This window comes from Megalobrama amblycephala, linkage group LG14, assembly GCF_018812025.1.
Source record: "Megalobrama amblycephala isolate DHTTF-2021 linkage group LG14, ASM1881202v1, whole genome shotgun sequence".
Taxonomy (NCBI): domain Eukaryota; kingdom Metazoa; phylum Chordata; class Actinopteri; order Cypriniformes; family Xenocyprididae; genus Megalobrama; species Megalobrama amblycephala.
The window spans coordinates 44,825,345-44,846,975 of NC_063057.1; the positions used below are offsets into that span (position 1 = coordinate 44,825,345).

General features: G+C 36.1%; 1 protein-coding gene and 1 pseudogene across 3 annotated transcripts; both read left to right on the top strand.

Moving 5' to 3' along the window:
• Positions 1-5,979: 5,979 nt before the first annotated feature.
• On the top strand, positions 5,980-9,302 carry LOC125245919 (class II histocompatibility antigen, B-L beta chain-like). 3 transcript variants are annotated; one of them, XM_048156750.1, is made up of 5 exons: positions 5,980-6,206; positions 6,423-6,688; positions 6,966-7,290; positions 7,378-7,485; positions 7,585-9,302. In XM_048156750.1, exons 3-5 carry the CDS (start codon positions 7,071-7,073, stop codon positions 7,614-7,616), a joined length of 360 nt encoding a protein of 119 aa, XP_048012707.1. In that variant the 5' UTR covers positions 5,980-6,206; positions 6,423-6,688; positions 6,966-7,070; the 3' UTR covers positions 7,617-9,302. The 3 variants fall into 3 exon arrangements, with proteins under 3 accessions (XP_048012707.1, XP_048012706.1, XP_048012705.1); XM_048156749.1 differs by having other exon boundaries at positions 5,982-6,217; positions 7,012-7,290; XM_048156748.1 differs by having other exon boundaries at positions 5,983-6,206; positions 7,012-7,290.
• Positions 9,303-14,822: 5,520 nt separating this feature from the next.
• LOC125245928 lies at positions 14,823-21,188 on the top strand (annotated as a pseudogene).
• Positions 21,189-21,631: the final 443 nt, after the last annotated feature.

Consider the following 21,631-nt stretch of genomic DNA (forward strand, 5'->3'; position numbering starts at 1 on the left):
ACAATGAGGAGTTTTAAATACCATGTTAATGGATAATACAAACTATGCTTTGTTAAGGCATGAACTAATTTGTAAAAAACTGTGAACAAATACTTTTAACCATATAATTTTGAAAATATATTAATAAATGTGTAACCATATAGTAAAATTTCTCCCTTGACTATGTGATATTATTTCCATGTTGTGAACTTGTGACAAATAGTATAAAGACACGGAGGTATGGGCATTTAATGTTAAAATATAGGCCTACGTGTATTTAATCATTGCAAATCCTTGAACAAGTGAAACATGCATTTAAGCCAATGAAACATTTAATATGGTGACAATGAGACAATAACGGTGAGTTTATGATATTTTTGTCATGATGTGGTGAACGAATTTATATTTATATATTTATATTAAGTGTTTATCTGCTATAAGACATTGAATCATTTACATTTTATCATTAAAGATTTTTGTCAAAGATATTTATCGTGTTAATATTAAATAAATATAATTAATAAAACTTATTCATTTTGTTTTCAGGGATGAAAAGACAGGTTTTTCTGCAGAAATGCCATGATATGGGCTTATCTTTAAGTGTTTTAAGATGATTATTTGTTGTTTGCTTGTTTTTATTTTATTATGAGCAGTTTAAATAGCCTATGTTTTAAACTTATTATTTTAGAAATGTTTTTTAAATATCCTATTTGTTTTCATACAGAGAAACACGTTTCACTTGTTCAAGGCTTTTTAAAAAATGATTATTTTTATTTGACATTAAATACATAATGTCATAATCTAAGTATTAGATTATGTTACATAATCTAAGTATTATTTTGTAACAATTTGAACATGAAAGAAATAATACGATCAAATATACAGTCTAATGTTACACATTTATTAATATATGTTTGAATTAATACAAAAAACTTAAATAAATAAATCTTCTCAAACTCTGTGTCATTAAGTATTATTTGGAACGTGGAGGAAATAATTTAAAATAAAAACGGCATATAGTTGTTGCCTATATCCTCGCAATATAAACGACTGTGTTTGTATCCATTCATTGACATTAAGCATAGGCTGTTTTAAAATTTTGCTCTTTGAACATTATCATATCTTATGCATATTAGGCCTATATGAACAGAAAAATGACTTTATTTAAAAGTATTGTTGTTAAATACTGTAGACATCGATCCGATCAAAATCCATGTAAAAACAACTTGTATTTAACAAAAAAAACAAAACGCAAATATGACTGTTAAGCCCCGCCCCTCACTTCCGTTCTGTGGCTGCGGTTCTGAAACTGTGGTGCTGAGGGTCTGCAGCTGGATATGATTGGCTCCAAGGAGTGAACTCGAGGCAAGAGGGAGAAACAGAAAGAGCAGACCTGAGCAGCTTGAATGAATCCACAGATGACATAATGTGTCCCCCTAATCATACACTGTAAAAAATTTCTCTGTAAAGTACTGGCAGCAGAGTCGCCAGCAATCTACTGTAATTGTACGGTATAAATATGGTGAAATTGCTTTACAGCTTATTACTGTAAAAACGAAATACATTATTTTCCAGTATCTTTTTTCCCAGTAAAATACTGGCAACAGAGTTGCTAAAAATATACTGTAGTTCTACAGTATTGATACTATGAAATTACTTTACAGCCATTTACTGTAAAAATACATGCATTACATTTCAGTGATTATTTCAATTTACAGTACACTCTAAAAAATGGTAAGGTAAAAACAACACAATTTAAGTCATTTTGGCAACACAGCTCTATGTCAAAAAGGGAATCCCAAAATAGGTTGGAAATTAAAAACACAAAGGAAGTTACTAAAGAATTTCAGTTATCATGATGTCTGAGGCTGAGACTACTACAGCCAAAACCACCAGGGTTGGGCAAAATACATCAAAATGTATTTTAAAATAAAATGCCAATCAATTGCCTATTCCATCAATTGGCCTATTTGATGTATCCCTTCACATTACACTGACTCAGCTGATTAAGTAAACAATGTTTCATAGCAAGAGCTTTTCTCTCCTCGATGTATGCAATAAATCTGACATATGCAACCAGTTAAAGGCACAATATGTAGGATTTTTGGATTAAAATATCCAAAAACCACTAGAACAATGTTATTTATTTTTTTGACTTTGAGTAGTTATATTATCCAAAATGTTTCCAAGAATTATTAAATCCAGAGAAATAAGCACTTTTATCCAGGACACGGGCTGTGTCCATGTGTCGCCTATCAATGACATCATACCCGCATTTTCCCCGGTTTTTGGTTTTATTTTGTAGAAACCATGGAGACACCAAAGACGCTTTAATATATTATATGTTTTATTAGACAGATGAGGAACTTTTTGGATTCATTCATCGATAGAAAACTAATCATGTTATCTAGCTTCTTGTTTAAATCTTGTTTTCTTGATTTACAGTGAGTACCATGTTTTACCCTGACTAATATTGATCTATTTTACTGCAGTGTGCAACAAGAGTCTCACAGCAGCTGCCCAGCAAACACTGAGTAGCATTATAACAACTTTCAACACACAAATGTATCTAATATGATAAAACAGCACTGCTTTACCCCACATACACTTGACCGAATAAAGCGGAAGCAGCGAATGTGGCACAATAAAAGTTTCACTGCTCACGAGGCGTGTGTTGAGCTCGTCTCACATTAGCAATCGCTCCAGTGGTCTCGTTCAGCTCCAACATCACTTGGCCTGCTCTGCTTCACACTACAGTAACATTAATAATCTCATCCATGAACATGATTTCTGTCCGAGTCCTGTCCCGATTTTTTTTTCCACTGGCTGTAGATGTGAAGACAACACCTCCCATGATTCCACAAAATCAAGGATAAGCAACTGAATAAGTGACCTCTAACGGCGAAAATTTACATAATGTGGCTTTAACAGATCAAATATTCACATATCCCTGTAATCTCCCAGATGAAGGTTAGTTTTAAGGTAACCAACAGTTTAATATTTAACAGTTTGTGAATGACTCATTGTATCCTAATTTAGTTTCTTGGTGTTTGGTAACGAAGGGCCTACTTTGCATCAGCAACAATGACTCAATGACAAACAAGTCATTCATAAGAAGACAACTGATGGCTCCATTATTCATAGCTACTAGTTTCTAATTAATTTATCATTTGATTGTTAACCATAAATATAGGGGGCTGCTGTTTGGTATAATAGTTTTTAAGAACATTTTGTAAATTGGTAAACTATTTAGCCTAGGCTACTAAAACAAACACCAAAACTTAACATCTGTTCTGAACTCAACAATTCTGGGCATACTGAGTTGGCACCAGTCAGAGGCCGCATTTTATGATGTCATCATGTAGACTTCTTACAAAGTATTTTACAGTATTTTAAAACTACAAAACACTAAAGTATTTTGATACAAAATACTATTTTGTATTTGAAATACGTATTTGAAATAAATATATCATAAATACTGCCCATCCCTGAGTGCCACAAAGAAGTACAGTTTGAAAGCCTCAATGGATAGTTCACCCAAAAATGAATATTTGATGTTTATATGCTTACCCCCAGGGCATCCAAGATGTAGGTGACTTTGTTTCTTCAGTAGAACACAAATGATGATTTTTAACTCCAACCGTTGCCGTCTGTCAGCCGTATAATGCATGTCAATGGGAACTTCGTCTATAAGAGTAAAAAAAAACATGCACATACAAATCCAAATTAAACCCTGCGGCTCGTGACGACACATTGATGTCCTAAGACACGAAGCGATCGGTTTGTGCAAGAAATCAAACAGTATTTATATAATTTTTTACCTCTAAAACACCAACTGCCCTGCGCATCCAGTTAGTGAGGTCAGAAAATGCGTTCTGAGGACGAAAGTGATGTCTAGCACTCATTGAAGCAAAGTGCGAGACATCACTTCCGTTGTCAGAGCGCGATCAGACCTCACTAACCGGATGCTCAAGGCAGTTGGACATAGTGGTGTATTAGAGGTAAAAAATTATATAAATACTGTTCGGTTTCTCGCACAAACCGATCGCTTCGTGTCTTAGGACATCAATGTGTCGTCACGAGCCGCAGGGTTTAATTTGGATTTGTCTGTGCATGTTTATTTTTGACTCTTATAGACGAAGTTCCCATTGACACGCATTGTAAGACTGTCAGACTGCAACGGTTGGAGTTAAAAATCATAATTTGTGTTCTACTGAAGAAACAAAGTCACCTACATCTTGGATGCGCTGGGGGTAAGCAGATAAACATAAAATTTTCATTTTTGGGTGAACTATTCCTTTAATAAACACTGAAATTTGGGAATAAATTATGAATTAGAGTGAATCAACAGGATTTTTTTACCCTCTCTGTTTAATCCTTTTATAATCACTCACTTCAAACTCAAGTGCTATTTTGGCTCCTTGGTCACTGTTCGAGTGATTTGAATGTGAGAAAAAACACTCATCTGGTTTTAAAAGAATGCACTACTCGCTGCAGTCAGTTTCCTCGAAGTGTCATGAGTGCCACAAACACAAATAATTTATCAGCTGTGTTTATGTTTGTCACAGTTCCCTCGTCTCCTGGACTCCATTACCCATGATCCTCCTGTTCTCCACATCTGCACTCACTTCCCTCGTCATCTCCCCATCATCACGGATCACCTGCACCTGTTCCTGATTATCATCACTCCCTTTATAATGGACTCACTTCCTTCACTCCCTGTCCGTTCTCTGTTTGTGTTAAGCTTATGTGTATGTAGTTTATCTCCTTCATTGTTATTAAAGACCCATTATTGTGGATCTCCGTGTATGCTTCATCTTTTCAGCATACACAGCTGTAACAATGTTGTGCAGTGACATTTTTAAACTATTTAAAGGAAATCTATTTAAATCTCATATACAGTATTTTATCCTATGATCAGAAATTTCATATTTAATGCATTACACAAAACAGATCTTGAAATATAATTAGGCTATATTTGTAAAATGACTATCACTTGGAGACTCACCGCCTTCAAAAGTTTTAATAGTGAGTACACTCAGTTTTTGTTACACATTCTACAGATGTACATATTTTATTGCTATTTTGTATACATACTATTTGGTATTGTTTTTATCATTGTGTTGTTGGAGGAATTGAAAAGATGTTGTTCCTCCTGTTTACGAAGTATAGGTATAGTGTGAAAAGGTTTGGTGTAGTTTGTAGGATGGACTATCTTGTTTTTTGGTGTTAATATAGAACTTGGTCTATTCAATAATACAGGATGTTATTGTTTTGGTGAAAGTCATAAAATCATCATCATTTTATTTATTCTGTTTTATGATTTAATACAATTTTATCATTAACAATGTTTAATGAAATGAATGAACTTTAAAAATTAATTAATAATGTATCAATCTTAAAATGTAATCAAATAAAATATAACTTAATTTCTAACAAAACATTGCATTTTTATTTCTTGTCAAATAAGATGCTGCACAACAGAACTGTGTTTGATATTAAAACATGGATGAAAAAGTTTAGCAGTATATTTTACTATACCATATTTCTGTTAAAATTTCTTCCAAGTTAAAGCAAACTTTTATTTTGGCAGTTTGTTGTGAAGTTTTTCCAAATAAAAAGGTGAAAATCTTTGAAGTGACTACATGGATGCCTACCTAGGTGAGGAACAGACATAGTAAATAATTATCCCCATTTTTCAAACATTCTCCACACTGCCACAGAAAAATCATCCTGTACTTGCTCTGCAGTAGCAGCAGCAATAACAGCAGCAGCATAGCATATCCATTCTGCCAAGACCAAACATATCAACATTCTCATATACATGTGAGTAGTTCTGGAGATAAAGTTCATATCCTCATATACTGAGAAGACAGATGATGTCAAAGTGGAACTCACTTCAAAATAGCAGCAGGGATTCCCCCAAGGGGAAGTGTTTAGGGAAGTTTGTGAGTATGTATCTAAATCTGGAGCTTTAAATTAAGCACTGGATAATGATTTATAACTCAGATTTGTAACTGAACAGTGTTTGAGTTGATAAATGAAAGCAGGATACTACCTAGTAACATTTGATATTTATACCTAAAACAGCTGATTGGTCACTCTTCTTGAACATAAAGCACTGGCAGCTTTCAGCTGGGATTCAGTGTGAGCGAAGATGTCATTGCTAAAGCACTTGAGTTGTCATCTCATTCTGACACTGTCCGTATTGACTGGAGCAGATAGTGGTAAGTAAGATGTGAGTAATATAATTAAATATCATCAATAATTGCATTATTACTAGTAGTAGATGTAAAATTATTTAATTATTCGATATACTGCAGCATTTTTTAAGAAGGGTGATTTGTTTGATGCTCCTCTGAGGATGGATTCTCTGAAAATTACTTTAGTTTTTTTTTTCTTGTTGACAAAACTGATTGTTCTGCCTCTACATTCTTTTTCAGCTGATGACTTTTACATAAGATGGGCAAGATGCATCTTTAGCTCTCCTGATTTCAGTGACATGACGTATATTGACAGCTTTTACTTTAATAAATTTCTTTTCGCAGAGTTTAACAGTACTTTGGGGAGGTTTGTGGGGTTTAGTGAGATTGGAATGAGAATTGCTGAGGCTTTGAACAGTGAAATCATTCTGCAATTTGATAGAAATGCAGTTAATGTATGCCAAAATTTTTAAAATCCAAGGACACACCTGAGCTTAATAAAGTAGGTAAGTGGCTCAAAACTCTTCTCTGATCTTTACCGTCACTCGTTTTTTTGTTTTTTTTTGGTTTTGTTTACATTTGTGTTATTTCTACATGAGCATATGCAACTAACTAGAAAATAATTATTAATGGAAAAATGTTTCAATGTTACCATGAATGATCAAATTTCAATTGTAAAAACCTTTTGAGAAAAGTTATTATATTTCTATGAAATATTAATTTCCATTTTCCATTCTTTAATTTCCATTTATCAACTCGACCTGCAATACTCAAACATACAAGACGTGTTGGAAACTGCATATTTGGGATGTTGCTTTCTTTGATTCAGTGAAACCAAAGGTTAAGCTCATTTCCGTGACGAGGGCAGGGAGCAGACATCCAGTGTTGATGTGCAGCGCATATGAATTTTATCCTCAACACATCAAAGTGTCTTGGCTGAGAGATGGTAAACTGATGACCTCTGAAGTGACCTCAACAATGGAGATGGCTGATGGTGACTGGTACTACCAGATTCACTCTGAGCTGGAATACAGCCCCAAATCTGGAGAGAAAATCTCCTGTATGGTGGAGCATGCCAGCTTCAATAAACCCATGATTTATGACTGGGGTAAGAGGAGACACTCACCTACTGTCATATTATAATTATAATCGTGTTTGTGGTCAGCATAATTTGACACATGAGTGTCCTCCACAGATCCGTCTCTCACTGAGCGGAATAAAATCGCTATTGGAGCTTCTGGTCTGGTGCTGGGTATCATCATAGCAGCTGCTGGACTTATTTACTACAGGATGAAATTAACAGGTCAGTGGATATTAGAATAATTTAGAATGATATTAATCTGTTTTCATCATCCCTTTACATGCATGTAACTTGTCAATCTTTTTTTTTTTTCTTTGACAGGAAGGATCCTTGATCAATCATTACTCACTTAATAATTATAAATTTTTTAGGACTTCATTATGACTACAAGGGGACTAATAATGAATAATGGGCTGTTTGTGACATTAGCTTTATAACATAATCATGGCTCACTAGTTTTTAGTTATGTACATTTTCAATGTGCTGTAATCACCTTGTTCAGAGGTTTTCAATCCTAATCCTGGGGAGCCACTGCTCTGCATAATTTCTATGTTTCTCTTATCTAAAATACTCAGGGTGTTTACACAACAACAATTTACTAAAAACATTTACTTAGCATTTTTGAACAACATTGTAAAAACAATCCCGTTCACACAGATCCATGAAAAAAATTGCTGTATTATGTATGCCAGGCCAGTAGTTGGCAATGTCAACAACACTACGTCTGCGCACATACGCGTTCTTTTGCCGTGCATACAAACAATCAAGATGCACGCACATGACATCACCGTTTTCACAAATTCACGTTTTTGTAGTCTACATAGAGACTATAAGAGTATCGTTTTCAAAAGTTTGCATTTCAGACTCTCTTCTAATGAGCTGATAATCTGAATCAGGAAGACATACAAAATGCATAGATCGGTGGGTCCCCATGACCAGGATTGAAAACCCCTGAACTAGTTAGCTAAACACCACTTAAAATGAGTGTTTATTAGAAGATTTAAAGATCCAAACATTTTAGAGAAAGAGAACAGATATTCTAATCATTATTGTGCTCAGACTTTTCAGATCTCAAATGTGACATTTCAAACCAACCCAAAGTAAGTCTAAAGCCGCGTTTCCACCGAAATTACCCGGAACAATTGTACCAGGAACTTTTCTCCCAGGAACTTTTTGTCCCCCCCAGACCTGTTGCCTTCTGCGTTTCCACGCGGTCTAAAGTACCGTGAAGATTAGGCTAATTTGTCCGGTGACGTAGTACTGCGCGCAACTGTTTCTTCCTGTCAGTGACGGACCGTAATCATTCTTGTGCGACAGAAAAAGCAGTATGGAGGAGATTCAAGGAATGCTGCTTCTGCTCATGGTGTATTGGTTTACTAAAGAAATAATGAACCAAACGGCAGAAAACAGACGAGCACTGATAGTAAAGCGTATACAGAAAGCTCATAATTCTTGATATAAAATGAGACAACGTGTCTTATCAGCAATTGCTGACATCGACCGTGAGATGGCTGGGACGAACGCGCTCCATCGGGCAGAAAGAACAAGATTGGTAAGAAAACAATCAATCAAAATTATCCAGAGTTGTGAAGAATGTTACCAATCAAATGCGGCGTGAATCCGACCAATCAAATGCGGCGTGAATCCGACCAATCAGCATGTTCAGCGCCTAGTACCACCCCCGAAAGTTCCTGAACTTTGAAAAAGTACCACCTCGCCATCAGGGACTTTTCTGAGGGGGAAATTTTACCCGGAACTTTTTTTAGTTCCTGGTTCCTGCGGTGGAAACACACCGAGTACCAGCCCAAAGTCCCTAGTTCCTGGGTAAAGTTCCTGCGGTGGAAACACACCGAGTACCAGCCCAAAGTCCCTAGTTCCTGGGTAAAGTTCCTGCGGTGGAAACGGGGCTTAAGAAAGCAGTGGCTGGTAAACATATGAGATTATTTCATATAAACTAGTCAACGCAAGGCTGCAATGTGTGCGAGATCTGATAATAAGTCAGAGTGAACATTTATTTGTATTAAATGTTTTAATTACTATTGTGTGATTGTTTTTTCATTGACTATATAGTCAATGAATAATATTCAAATTAGTAGCACTGTCAATTCTGTTGCTGTTTAAGTTTAAAGATGTTTAATCATTAATTTCATTACAAACTATTTTACATGGCTGGAATAAGCACCAACGCATACAAGCAAACAGGCCCGGTTCTAGAATTGCATTCTTTGTCTTGCAAAAAAGAGAAGTGTTTATTTGCACAAAAAATACTTTGACGCCAAGTCAACTGAGTTAGGATCCATGTGCAGCTTTAGGCCTACTCATAGAACAGGCAAGGGTCAATCACCGACGACAGGTATAAACAGGGCAAAGCAGAGACATAATCATTAATCAAGCAGTAGGTCAGGACAGGCAGCAAACAGTATAAACATAATCCAGGCAGACAGGGCACAGTAATAAAGGCAGGCAGCAAAAAATCATAAGGCAAACAGTCCTGGGTCATACATAGAAATACCATAAACAGGGATATAGACCACAAGACATAATAACTGAATTTACACAAAAGATCCAGTTCAAAAGTTTATTAATTAAGAATTAAAAATGAAGAACATGTAAAGTGTGTGTTGTTACCTGGGTGATTAAAAGCTGTAAACCTTTGAACAGGATGATTGGAAATTGTTCTTATTTTATTTAAAGATCTTATTATTTTTTTTAGTACTGCCCTGCAGAAGCTACATAAAATAATTACATATTTTCGAGAAGAAAAAATAGGAACAATTTACCTCCCAATCACCCTGTGCAAATGTTTACACCCCCTGAATTTTAATGCATTGTGTTTCCTTCTGGAACATCAGCAAATGTTTTCACCATTTGAAATAGTTGTGTATGAGTCCCTCAGTTGAAAATAAGAATCTCAAAAATCATACAGTCACTGATGAAAAGGGTTAAAATATGCAGAAGATGCTGGAAAATCAAGGAATGTGCTGGACCTGGAGGATTTTACCCAAGTCATTACATGAATCGTCCAGGTAATGACACACAGTACTGAGAATCAATTAAGTAGATTTATACTATGGGGCTGAATACTTGAATCTTGTTGTCGAATGTTCTAAGGTGTGCAATTATTTTCAGGGAAACGCATGGCTAAAGTAGTTCTAGACAGGTAATATAGTAAACAATTGGATAAAAAACTACAAATTATTGTCATGGCTTTTGCCACAAAAATACATTTTCTGCTAAAAAATAGTTTAGCGACTTAACCCTTTGACGCGTACGGTCATTAGAACGTTCAGCGCCTTGTGATCAACTGCCAAATTCAAATGTGCTTGCACGCTTTGGCTGGTGCTAAACCAGAGATGGATTCGCTCTTCATGGCACTTTTCATATATCGCAAACATGCAGTTCTTTCAACCACATAATGTTTATTTTAGGTTTCAGACATTTAAATACACATACGTACAAAACAATAAATTTAAGAGTTTGTAAAATACACACTGATGTCCATAGAAGTGGCAATAACAATCCTATCCAATTAGACATCATGATACACATTGTGTAAGTAACTTTAAAATTTGTGAATATTTTGAATAAAAAAGGAAAAATGAAATAAAAGCAGATCATCAGTCATACAGCGGTATTGTGTCATGTAACAAGCAATGACGCGTCACCATGGAAACAAAGTGATATGTTCTAAATAACGGTCGCCATGAAAAACTCACGTGGGGGCTCAGACAGAATATTTTAAACTTACGTGTGAGGGTTAAATGCTACATGGCATTTCTCACCAGGGAGGTAATAACTGTGAGGTTCTTGAGGTAGATAAACTTACAGTTTCGCTATTAGTAGAGACACTGTTGCCTTGAGAGACGCACAGACTCAGGTAGGCTAATTCACATATGCTTATTCTCTCTCTCTCTCAACTGCGTTAATAACTGTATTAGTATGCTATTAATAGCTCAAGCCTTCATTACTAGTCCTGAAATTACGTTTTGGAATTAGTAACAGAGGCTTGGGAAAAAATGACAAATGTCTTGAAACACAACATCTGAACTGTGTCTTGGGGTGATGGTGATAAATGCACTAACTAGTTTGTGATTCACCAATAAAAATGAAGAAGTTGTTGAAGGAATCGCTGCCTGAAATAATTAATGTAAATTTTGATGTAAATACTGTTGTCCTGTATAATTTTTTGTTTGCACCTGGGAAATTCTTCAACGAACAGCAACATAGGTGCAAACCTATGTGCTAGCTTGCTTCTGAGCCATTATTTTGTGTGGGACTGAGAAAAAATGGCGCAAGTCAATTTGCGCCACACGAGTAGGCCGATGTATGATGCAGGAAGTAGGAGTATTGTAAGCTTAGACACCTCTTGCGGTTCAAACAAATAGGCCTGTATAACAAATTGAAGCTCCTCTTCTCTTATATTGTGATCCTTCAACATTTATCTTTAAAAATTTAGAACTTTGAATTCATGACTGGTGTTTTGTTTTGCTCTATCCTCTGGGTGCCTGTGTTCGTCATTGCGTCAGGTCAGAGTTCACTTTTCCGCCGCAAATCGATGCGTACGTCCATCTGCTGGAAGTTAGTTATTAAAGTTGGAGTACACACTTCATTATAGTTCATTGGAGTTGTTTTACGAATATAAAGTTTACCAGTTTATTAAGTACCCCCATCGAAAAAAAGAATAAGGTCTGTATATATTTGTTTACTGTTTGTTGTAAATGTAACTGTGAGTGTTTTAGTGTAATTCGGTCGCTGTGTATGTTGATGATAATGCAAGCGAGAGAGAGTTTATGGACGACTTCAATGCGTACTGCTTGTACTGTGTTTTATTCAGCTCTGATTTTCTGGAGTGAAAACGGATGCTTTATCTTAAATGTGATGTACAATAAACTTCATAAAACTGATCAGTAACGTGTTGGCCATCTTTCGGACGGTGTCCACTACAACAGGCTTGTACTAATAGTGGATGAAAGCAAGATGACAACTGTAATAACTGTAATTAAACTAAACTATACCTGTTCTGTCTCGATGCAGCATATATTCCAGGGGTCATCAACTATATTTGTCCAAGGGCCAGAATTTTTCTCTGCAGACACTGTAAGGGCCAGATACTCGTAATATAAAATAAAATTCGAATTGTATCCTAATATGTTATTATTTGATTAATTTATGTTATTTTTTACATATTACCTGTACTGCAGCAAGCCACCAAGGGGGCGATAGCGATATTTTAGGCTTCATATTTGTGAGGCTGTCAAGCTGTCCATCACTGTCAAGCAATTGTGCGCAAATCCCAGGCAAGGAAAATTTTGACATTTGTGAAAAAATGAGCACGTGAAACAATAAAAGATGTTCAATGAGAGCAACGCGTTTATCGTCATTCTTGACTGAAGGCAGGCTATGGCACAAGCTACTTTTCAGAAGGCTTTTTTTCCCGTTAGATTTAAAAATAAATAAATATGGAACGGACCCGAATATTCGAATATTCGTTCGGTGGGTTGGTATTCGATTTGAAAATTTGACATTCGAATATTCGTTTTTTTTTTTTTTTTTTGCACACCTGGGATCCCCCGCAAAACGGTTCTCATTCCCCCTTGAATAAGGCCGGCGACACACTGGCTGCGTGAGCGTCTCAGCTGCGTGGCGTGTCCGTTTTTATTTCGGCTCCCATATTTAACAGGTTGGAGTTTGCACACTGAGACACGCGTCTCAGGCGCGCTCGAGCCACGCGGAAAACGCGTGCATGCTAGAAATAGAACCGACGCGTGTTCCAGCAATGGGAGTGTTCTCTGGCTAGAGCGCAGAACAGCGGAGTTTGTATGGACCGAAGTGCATGTCTGAGCTTGTGTTTTGTTGCTTTGACATTGTGGAAAATAGAATAATAGAAACAAAATGTATTAGCATTTTTACCCATTATTATCAATCTAAATTAATCCCGTTTTTAATTTAACTTAATTTCGTTTTTCTTTATTTAAATTTCGTTTTTCTTATTTAAATTTCGTTTTTTCTTTATTTAAATTTCGTTTTTCTTTATTTAAATCTACCCTTACTGTGCCAATTTGTTAGTCAGAAAAATATTAGACTACCTTAAAAGTATTGCTTAATTTAACAGACCTGTGTGTGTGCGTTTTATATCACTAGTGCAGTGTCCGTTCTCGGAGCATAAGCCCTGCCCGCGTGAGGTGCGCCGCTTCCCGCTCGCGCTGCTCTGACTGTAGTTTACTAAAAGTTTATTAATTCTGAATGTGTCGCGTCTCGCGTGTCCATCTATATTGCACCAAATGCGACACTGCACTCCCTTGTGAAGTCGATTGGATGAATGGTTCTCGAAATAATAAAAATGCAAACGGACATACAGACACAGATTCCTGCCTTTATTAGAGAGAAAATATGTTCAGCCCCTCTCTCCGAAGAGTCGATGTTCATTACTACCGAAGCTAAAAAAATGGTATTCGGACCAGCCCTAAACTTTTTCCTCTTACAAGGCTATTCCTGAATTCAGTATTATTCTGGGGGCCGGATGGAAATCTCTGGCAGGCCGTATTTGGCCCGCGGGCCGCCAGTTGACGTTGCATGATATATTCTCTGGCTCTGTAGGCATCATTGTCTGACTCTGGTTCGAACTGAACACCATTACTGACAGTTTCTGACATTTATAGTGCATGAGATTGTCCTGTGATATTTCACTTCACTGCACATTTATTTGTAAAGGGCTTTTCACAACACATATTGTTTCAGAGCAGCTTTACAGAGAATATGCAACATTATAATTTAGAGTAATCTGTTATCAGAGTTGACTGTACAAATTATGTAATTTCAGAAATGAACATATATAATCACACAGTTTGCTGACAATGTAATAATTAATTTTACAATCACTGTTAGCTAAGTAATTTAGGGTAGAAACAGTGAGCTCGTGGAAGTAATTTCCTTCTTGTTAATATCTTTTATACACATCAAATCTCCTCTGCTCACCAAGGCTGCATTTATTTGATCCAAAATACAGCTAAAACAGTAATATTGTAAAATATTTTTACAATTTAAAATAACTGTTTTCTATTTCAATATATTTTAAAATGCAATTTATTCCTGAATTTTCAGCATCATTACTTCAGTCTTCAGTGTCACATGATCCTTCTAATCTAATATGTTGATTTTTAATGCTCAAGAAACATTTATTATTATTATTATTATTATTATTATTATCAATGTTGATGAATAGAAAATTCAAAAGAACATTATTTATCTGAAATAGAAATCTTTTTGTAACATTATACAATACTGTTAAAAATGTTGGGGTCAGTAGGCCTACTCAGTAAGATTTAAAAAAAAAAAAAAGAAATTGAATAAATTAATACTTTTATTCAGCAAGGATGCATTAAATACATTTATAATGTTACAACATCTTTCTATTTCAGATAAATGCTGTTCTTTTTAACTTTTTATTCATATATATTACTCTTCTTTTTGATTTATTTTCGTGTTTAAGCCCGTTTTATATCGTTGAGTAATTTGACAGGGTCCCAAGTGTTTCTGTTCCTTACTTTTTTCAACAAGGTGGCATTCAGTTTATAGTCAATCTATGCCCTTTTGTGACTTTAGCAACAGGACTTTTATTTTGGTCTGGTGATATGACGTCATAAGTCTGCACCCCGACTTGTTTGTGATTCGGCTGAAGAAAGGTTTGTGGTTTTTAAACATTTAAAGTGTTTAAATTGATGTAAACCTTTCAGACAATTTTATAGTTTTTGCAAGTGAGGTAAAATGAATGAATTATTTTTAAATGCATCATTAATGCTTCATTTAATATTAATGAACGTTATATTTGTGTAAAGCGCATCTACGCACGAGTAATAGAAAGGGTGTGTCTAATTTCGCTCCCTATATAGTGAGTGAGTACCTACATCTTATACACTAATTCGGGCACTGACAAGTAGTGGCCCTGACCCGCATACAACACTTAACGTGCATTTGCGGGTTCCCAATTCCAGTCCTCGCGAAGTGGACTTAAAAGGGTATTTTCTAGATTCCCATCCAAAGAAAGTGTGATTGTACTCACACACTTTACAAGTCAACTATCATGAACACATGATAGTGTAAATAAGATAAAAGAACATATTTAATATAACCCAATTACGTTTATTTTAACATTGAACATCACAACGTATATTTATCATTCAGTTAAGGGCTTTTTAAATTTGACAGATTAGATTAGGTTAAATTTATAATGAATTAAGTCACTATATGACTTTCAGCAATGGGGTTAGTTTTTGGTGGATCCAAAATGGTCAATATTCATATTCATGCATTTTATTAATATTTCACGATTTATCAATATTTTGATTTAATATATTTACATACTCCTACTCCATATATGAATCCTCATCATATTCTCAAGTATTTACTCTTTATTGTACCCTTTATGGTTATTCTTCTTTTATATTTAAGAGTATGTATGCTTGTTAAGTTGTTCTTCAAGTGTTCCAATGTGACGGGTCATGTTGACACATTTGTGGTTAGATATTGGACGCCTGCCAAGTACTGCAGAAGCAATGATGTTTTCAGAATTAGTTGCTTATTTGAATTCGATGTACCTTTTATATCAAAATATGTCTGTTTCTATTTCTGCTGACATGTGATAATGTAAGATCTGCAAAATTCCCTTAAGGGTGTCAAAACAACCCCTATATCTATTTTCATCTATTTTTGACATCGGACCAGTCTAAGACTTAATGGATAAATCCATTTGATCTTTTCTTATTAGACCAAAACATAAGTTTGAGTGGGATGTAAATTTCCCTATGCTTATGGTATAAATTGGACTGAGTCTTTAATAGTTTAGCTTTTCCTTTGCTTTCCTGCTTCTTCTCTTCTATCTCTCATTTCATTCTGCAAATGTCTTAATTTTGTTCCTTCTTTCTGTATATTCTCATCTTCATCTATTAGATACAATACTCTGGATTTTACTATACTATAGATTTTATTATTAAATATTAATTTCTTAATTAATTGGTTTGTCTTTATAATTTTTAATTAATAAATTTGTTATTCCTTATTCAAATTTAATCTCTGACATTATCATTGCTGGACTGCCTGGCTCTGATTTTCTCAAGTTTTTGCATCAGTTTTGTTCCATTATTCTAATTCACAAATAAATAAAATTTGATTTGCAAAAATAAATAAATTAAAAAAAAAAAAAAAAAATGCAAATATGTTTTTTTCCACAAACACAACTCTGTCTGGCATTTATTTATGAATCTCATCCTGTGCATTTGTGAATTTTGAAACACTTGTAGTAGAGCTGCACGATTAATCATTAAAAGATCACAATCTCGATTCAAACACCCACACAATCTTATTTCCTAAATGACAATGATTCACCTGTGTCTATTAATATTAAAACTTATTTGATAAAATCACACCGGAATATTCAAACTTGTGTTTCGTGGTGCCGCTGATCCAGAGAGAACAGTTTTAATGTTCGGTATGAAACGGCTCCACACACAGTCTTTTCAACCACACAGTTTCGTTATTTCTGTGATACACATATTCATATTATTACAGAAATACAGGGATAAAAGTTAATACTTTGGATATAAACACTGATGTCTACGGTATTGATCAAAATCACCTTTTGGAACGAACAGTCATATTTTCCGTGTAATGTTAGTCAAACTCCAGCTCTGACGGCATCGTGGGGAAAATGAAACAACACTTTTGTGCTACTGTGCTGGGGAAACATACTCGCGGCACATGTGTCAGAACACCAAGTCTATGTTTTTCCCGTGGAATTTACACTACTTTTACACTGTTGACGCGGGTTGTATTTCATGTCCGCGGGTTGAATCGACCCAAAATAACGTGATATTTAGTCCCTGGAATGTAAAATTTACCAGAGGTGCCCCGCCAAAAAATTTTGCCCCCAGAAAGCTAGTTTTGAGGAGCAATAGGGCGGGTACAGCACTGAACAGCAGAGGTGAAGAACAGCGCTGAAACAATTTTTACTGACATTTGAATTCTCAGCTGTAATGCGATCTAATGCATAGTACTGTGTAGTGATTGGATTGAACGAGCTCTTTCTCATGAATAGGCAGAAAAGCACTCAGAACCGGATGACGTAGAATCGTATCTTTCCAGCTCCTGCAGCCAATCACACACTCCTGAGGCAGTGACGTAGATTTAGTGACGTTGCTTCGACTTTGTATTTCAACCCGGACAAACAAAACTGCTCTGAAAAATGCAAAAATAACCTATTATAAATGCTTTTAGTGTTTTCAGCGATGTGTAGTCTGGACATATCTATTCACATCTCAAAAAATGTGTTTTGGGGTTTCCTGACAGCTTTAAGACCATTAACTATAACTCTGTCTGACTCCCTTACCAGTGCACTGACTACTGAACTAGGGAGCTGATTGAGACATAGAAAGTTAGTTTGGATTTATTTTTCTTTCTGTTAATTATTCTCATTTTAATCATGACAGAGTGTCCAAACACAGAAAAACTCCTGGTGAAGTGACTGAGATCCATGTGACACACTATTATAAAGATGGCGTTTATTAAAGAAGAGAGTGAAGATTTGAAGATTGAAGAAACATTCAGTGTGAAACAAGAAGATACTGAGGAACAAACAGGTTGGTTTCATTCTCAAAGCTGAACTCTGTCATTTGATCCTTATTAAAATGTCCAGCTCTACAGAAATTAATGATATTTTTGAAGAATGTCATATGAGTGTCTTAATTAAAGCGGTTTTATTTAACATGGAGTGGGTCGCCTCATGTGGACAGTAGGGGTGGGAATCAGTAGAGGGGTCTTCTTCTTGGCCTTTAAAGGCTGATTTATACTTCTTCATCGAGTGTACGCTGTAGCTATAGTATAGGCTGTGTGTAGCATGCGTAGCCTACGGTGTAGCTTGATGTGCACCTCTCTAAAAATGTAACAATGCGTCAATTCTACGTGGACTGCAAGCACTGTGATTGGTCTGCTAGAACTCCTCCCACAGGTAAAAAAAAAAAGAAGAGCATTTTCTACTTCCGTAGAAATTAAAAAAACTGCTTTGGTCGCTCGCTGTGCTCTGTTTCAGGGGACACGCGCCGTCAAGCTTCAAAAAAGGTGGTTGCCTATTTGTCGCCATCACTGCTGAAGGTTCTGTGACAACGTACATTACAAGCTGCTGCTTCTTCGGCTTTTGACTTGATACTCAACATGACTGCAGACACTGCATGTTGCACGTCGACGCGGACAACAACGCAGAAGTATAAATGAAAACTGATGCATAGCCTATGGTGCAGAGGCTCCGGTGTAGGTCCGACACAGAAGTATAAATCAGCCTTCAGAGGTGTCTGGAAGTTCTAGCAGCATTATCTAATGGTGTAGTGGTGTAGTAACTACCAGCAAGATTTTGGGATGTGTCCTAAAGAAAGCAAAGAGTTATGAATACTGAGAAAAGGTTCTAAGATTACAGCTAACACCTCTTTCAGTAGCTTAGTGGGTATGGGATCTAGCATATATGTCGTTGGTTTTAATGCTTCAAATGTCAAAATGTTTTGATGTCTATTTGTGCCATTAAACTGGGGTTAACTTTTATTGCCTCTTTATGCCTTAGACCTGATGACGCTGAAAGTGGAGAGTCAAGAGCTGAATGAAATGGAAAGAGAAAGATCCGTATGGGAAATGTCATGATTTAATAACTGGGGAAAAATCTAGTTGTTCAGTTGTTCAGACTGAAAAAACTTCCTCACAAAAAAGAGCTCATAAAACTGGAACTATAAGTTATTTCACCTGCCAACAGTGTGGAAAGAGTTTCACTCTAAAAGGACATCTTAAAGTCCACATGAAAATTCACACTGGAGAGAGGCCGTTTAGATGTGATCAGTGTGGAAAGAGTTTCCCAGGCATGAACTGCCTTAACAGACACCTAAAAATTCACTCTGGAGAGAAGCCTTTCACCTGCCAACAGTGTGGAAAGTGTTTCACCCTAAAAGGACATCTTAAAGTTCACATGAAAATTCACACAGGAGAGAAGGCTTTCACCTGCCAACAGTGTGGAAAGAGTTTCACTGAAAAAGGACATCTTAAAGGCCACATGAGAATTCATACGGGAGAGAAGCCTTTTACTTGCAAATTGTGTGGAAAGAGCTTCATTGAAAAAGGACATCTTAAAGTCCACATGAGAATTCATACTGGAGAAAAGCCTTACACCTGCCAACAGTGTGGAAAGAGTTTCACTCAAAAAGGAAGCCTTACAGCCCACATGAGAATTCATAATGGAGAGAAGCCTTACACCTGCAAACTGTGTGGAAAGAGCTTCACAACAGAACTAAACCTTAGGTATCACATGAACATTCACACCGGAGAGAAGCCGTACACATGTGATAAGTGTGGAAAGAGTTTTAAACGTAAATTAAACCCTTAATTGCCACTTGAGAATTCACTCAAGGAGAAAACTGTTTTGTATGTCATCAGTGTGGAAAGAGTTTCTCAGACATGAACTGCCTTAACAGGCATGTAAAAATTCACTCTGGAGAGAAACCTTTTACCTGTAAACAGTGTGGAAATAGTTTCACTGAAAAAAGACGCCTTAAAGTCCACATGAGAATTCACACTGGAGAGAAGCCTTACACCTGCTCTCTGTGCGGAATGAATTTCATATATAAACTAACTCTTGATTCCCACATGAGAAGTCACACTGGAGAGACCCCTTACACCTGCAAACTGTGTGAGAAGAGCTTCTCGCGAAAAGGAAATCTTAAGTGTCATATGAGAACTCACACGGGAGAAAAGCCATTCACATGTGGTCAGTGTGGAAAGAGTTTCACACGTAAACTAACACTTAAATGCCACTTGAGAATTCACTCAAGAGAGAATTGTTTTTTATGTCAACAGTGTGGAAAAAGCTTCCCAGACATTAACTGCCTTAATAGGCATGTACAAATTCACTCTGGAGAGAAGTCTTTCACCTGCCAACAGTGTGGAAAGAGTTTCAGTCTACATGGAAACCTTAAATTCCACATAAGAAGTCACACTGGAGAGAGCCCTCACACTTGCAAACTGTGTGGAAAGAGCTTCTCCCGAAAAGGAAATCTTAAATGTCACATGAGAAGTCACACTGGAGAGAAGCCTTTCACATGTGCCCAGTGTGGAAAGAGTTTCACACGTAAACTAACCCTTAATTGCCACTTGAGAATTCACTCAAGAGAGGAATATGTCGTCAATGTTGAAAAAGTTTCTGTCTAAGGTACCGTTTACACATCAGTTTTCAACTAAAAATGGAAAACTTTATGCGTTTTGGCCGTATAAACATTACATTACAGCGGTGTTATGGGTGCCTGAAAATACAAACATTTTTAAAAAAAGGTTTATAATCTCATTGTTAATGACAAAAACAGGGATCTATGAGAACGGTGAAGGCATGCACATGCGTATTTCGTGTTTAGTCTTATAGGCATGTGCATTTTGGCATGAGTATGGAGTTGCTCATTGCAAGTTATTTGTCCATGGTCACTTACATTTCCTCTAATTTTAGTTGTATAGCAGCATCACTTTATACATTGATATATTTTAATACCGTGGAATCGCACCACTGGCCATTTCCGTTGCCCTTGATGAAGGATCTATGGGTGTAATTTGACTATTTAAATAGCAACCTGAGCAAACATACATTGGCATTCTCATTTTATCTTTCATATTGTTCATTATTTTCCTTGATTTTATAATGTTTTGCTGTCTAATAATATGGTTGTGTGGTCTTCATATGTTGGAGATAAGAGGAATGTCTCCATTACACTGTTTCCACTGTCACAAATGATGTATTGAATCAGTTTGGTTTATTATCACTTGTTGAATTTATGCTGGTCAGATGAAGTCCAACTGAACATTGAGGAAGATCCAACTATGATTATTTAATAAACTCTTTCATCATCACTTCATCTCCTGCTTCCGACTCTTTCCCTGCCTCTGTTTACTTCTTGGGCTGATGGAAGAATTAACAAGTTGTTGACTACTTTGGATATCAAAACCAACATTGTGTTGGAGAGAGAGGTTCACTGCTACTGGATTCCTGGTAATTGATGTTGAGATGCAACCTGTAGTAGTAAAATTCAACAACAGGAAAGCAACTAGACTTGATATGACTCTGTCATTTCTTGTGCTCTATCTGACAACCTTTCTGTCTATTTGTCTCTGACAGAGTGTATGGCCTTAAACTTCAAACTTTTTAATATTATTTTAAACTTTCATCCAAGGTCAAGCAAACAAAAAGGTTTGTCTTGGCCAACTTCATGTGGTAGCACTTTAGAATAATGGTCCATTATTAATAGGTAACTTTTCAGGAAATAATGCAGGAAAAATGAGTAGTGCCTAGGGGTTGCAC

What these genes read in the sequence shown, in the direction of transcription:
- LOC125245919 (XM_048156749.1), top strand. Translation starts at nt 6,640, where the DNA reads ATGCCAAAATTTTTAAAATCCAAGGACACACCTGAGCTTAATAAAGTA. An exon ending in ACCCATGATTTATGACTGGG is followed by an intron (nt 7,291 to 7,377) that starts GTAAGAGGAGAC and finishes TGTCCTCCACAG; the next exon opens with ATCCGTCTCTCACTGAGCGG. An exon ending in CTACAGGATGAAATTAACAG is followed by an intron (nt 7,486 to 7,584) that starts GTCAGTGGATAT and finishes TTTCTTTGACAG; the next exon opens with GAAGGATCCTTGATCAATCA.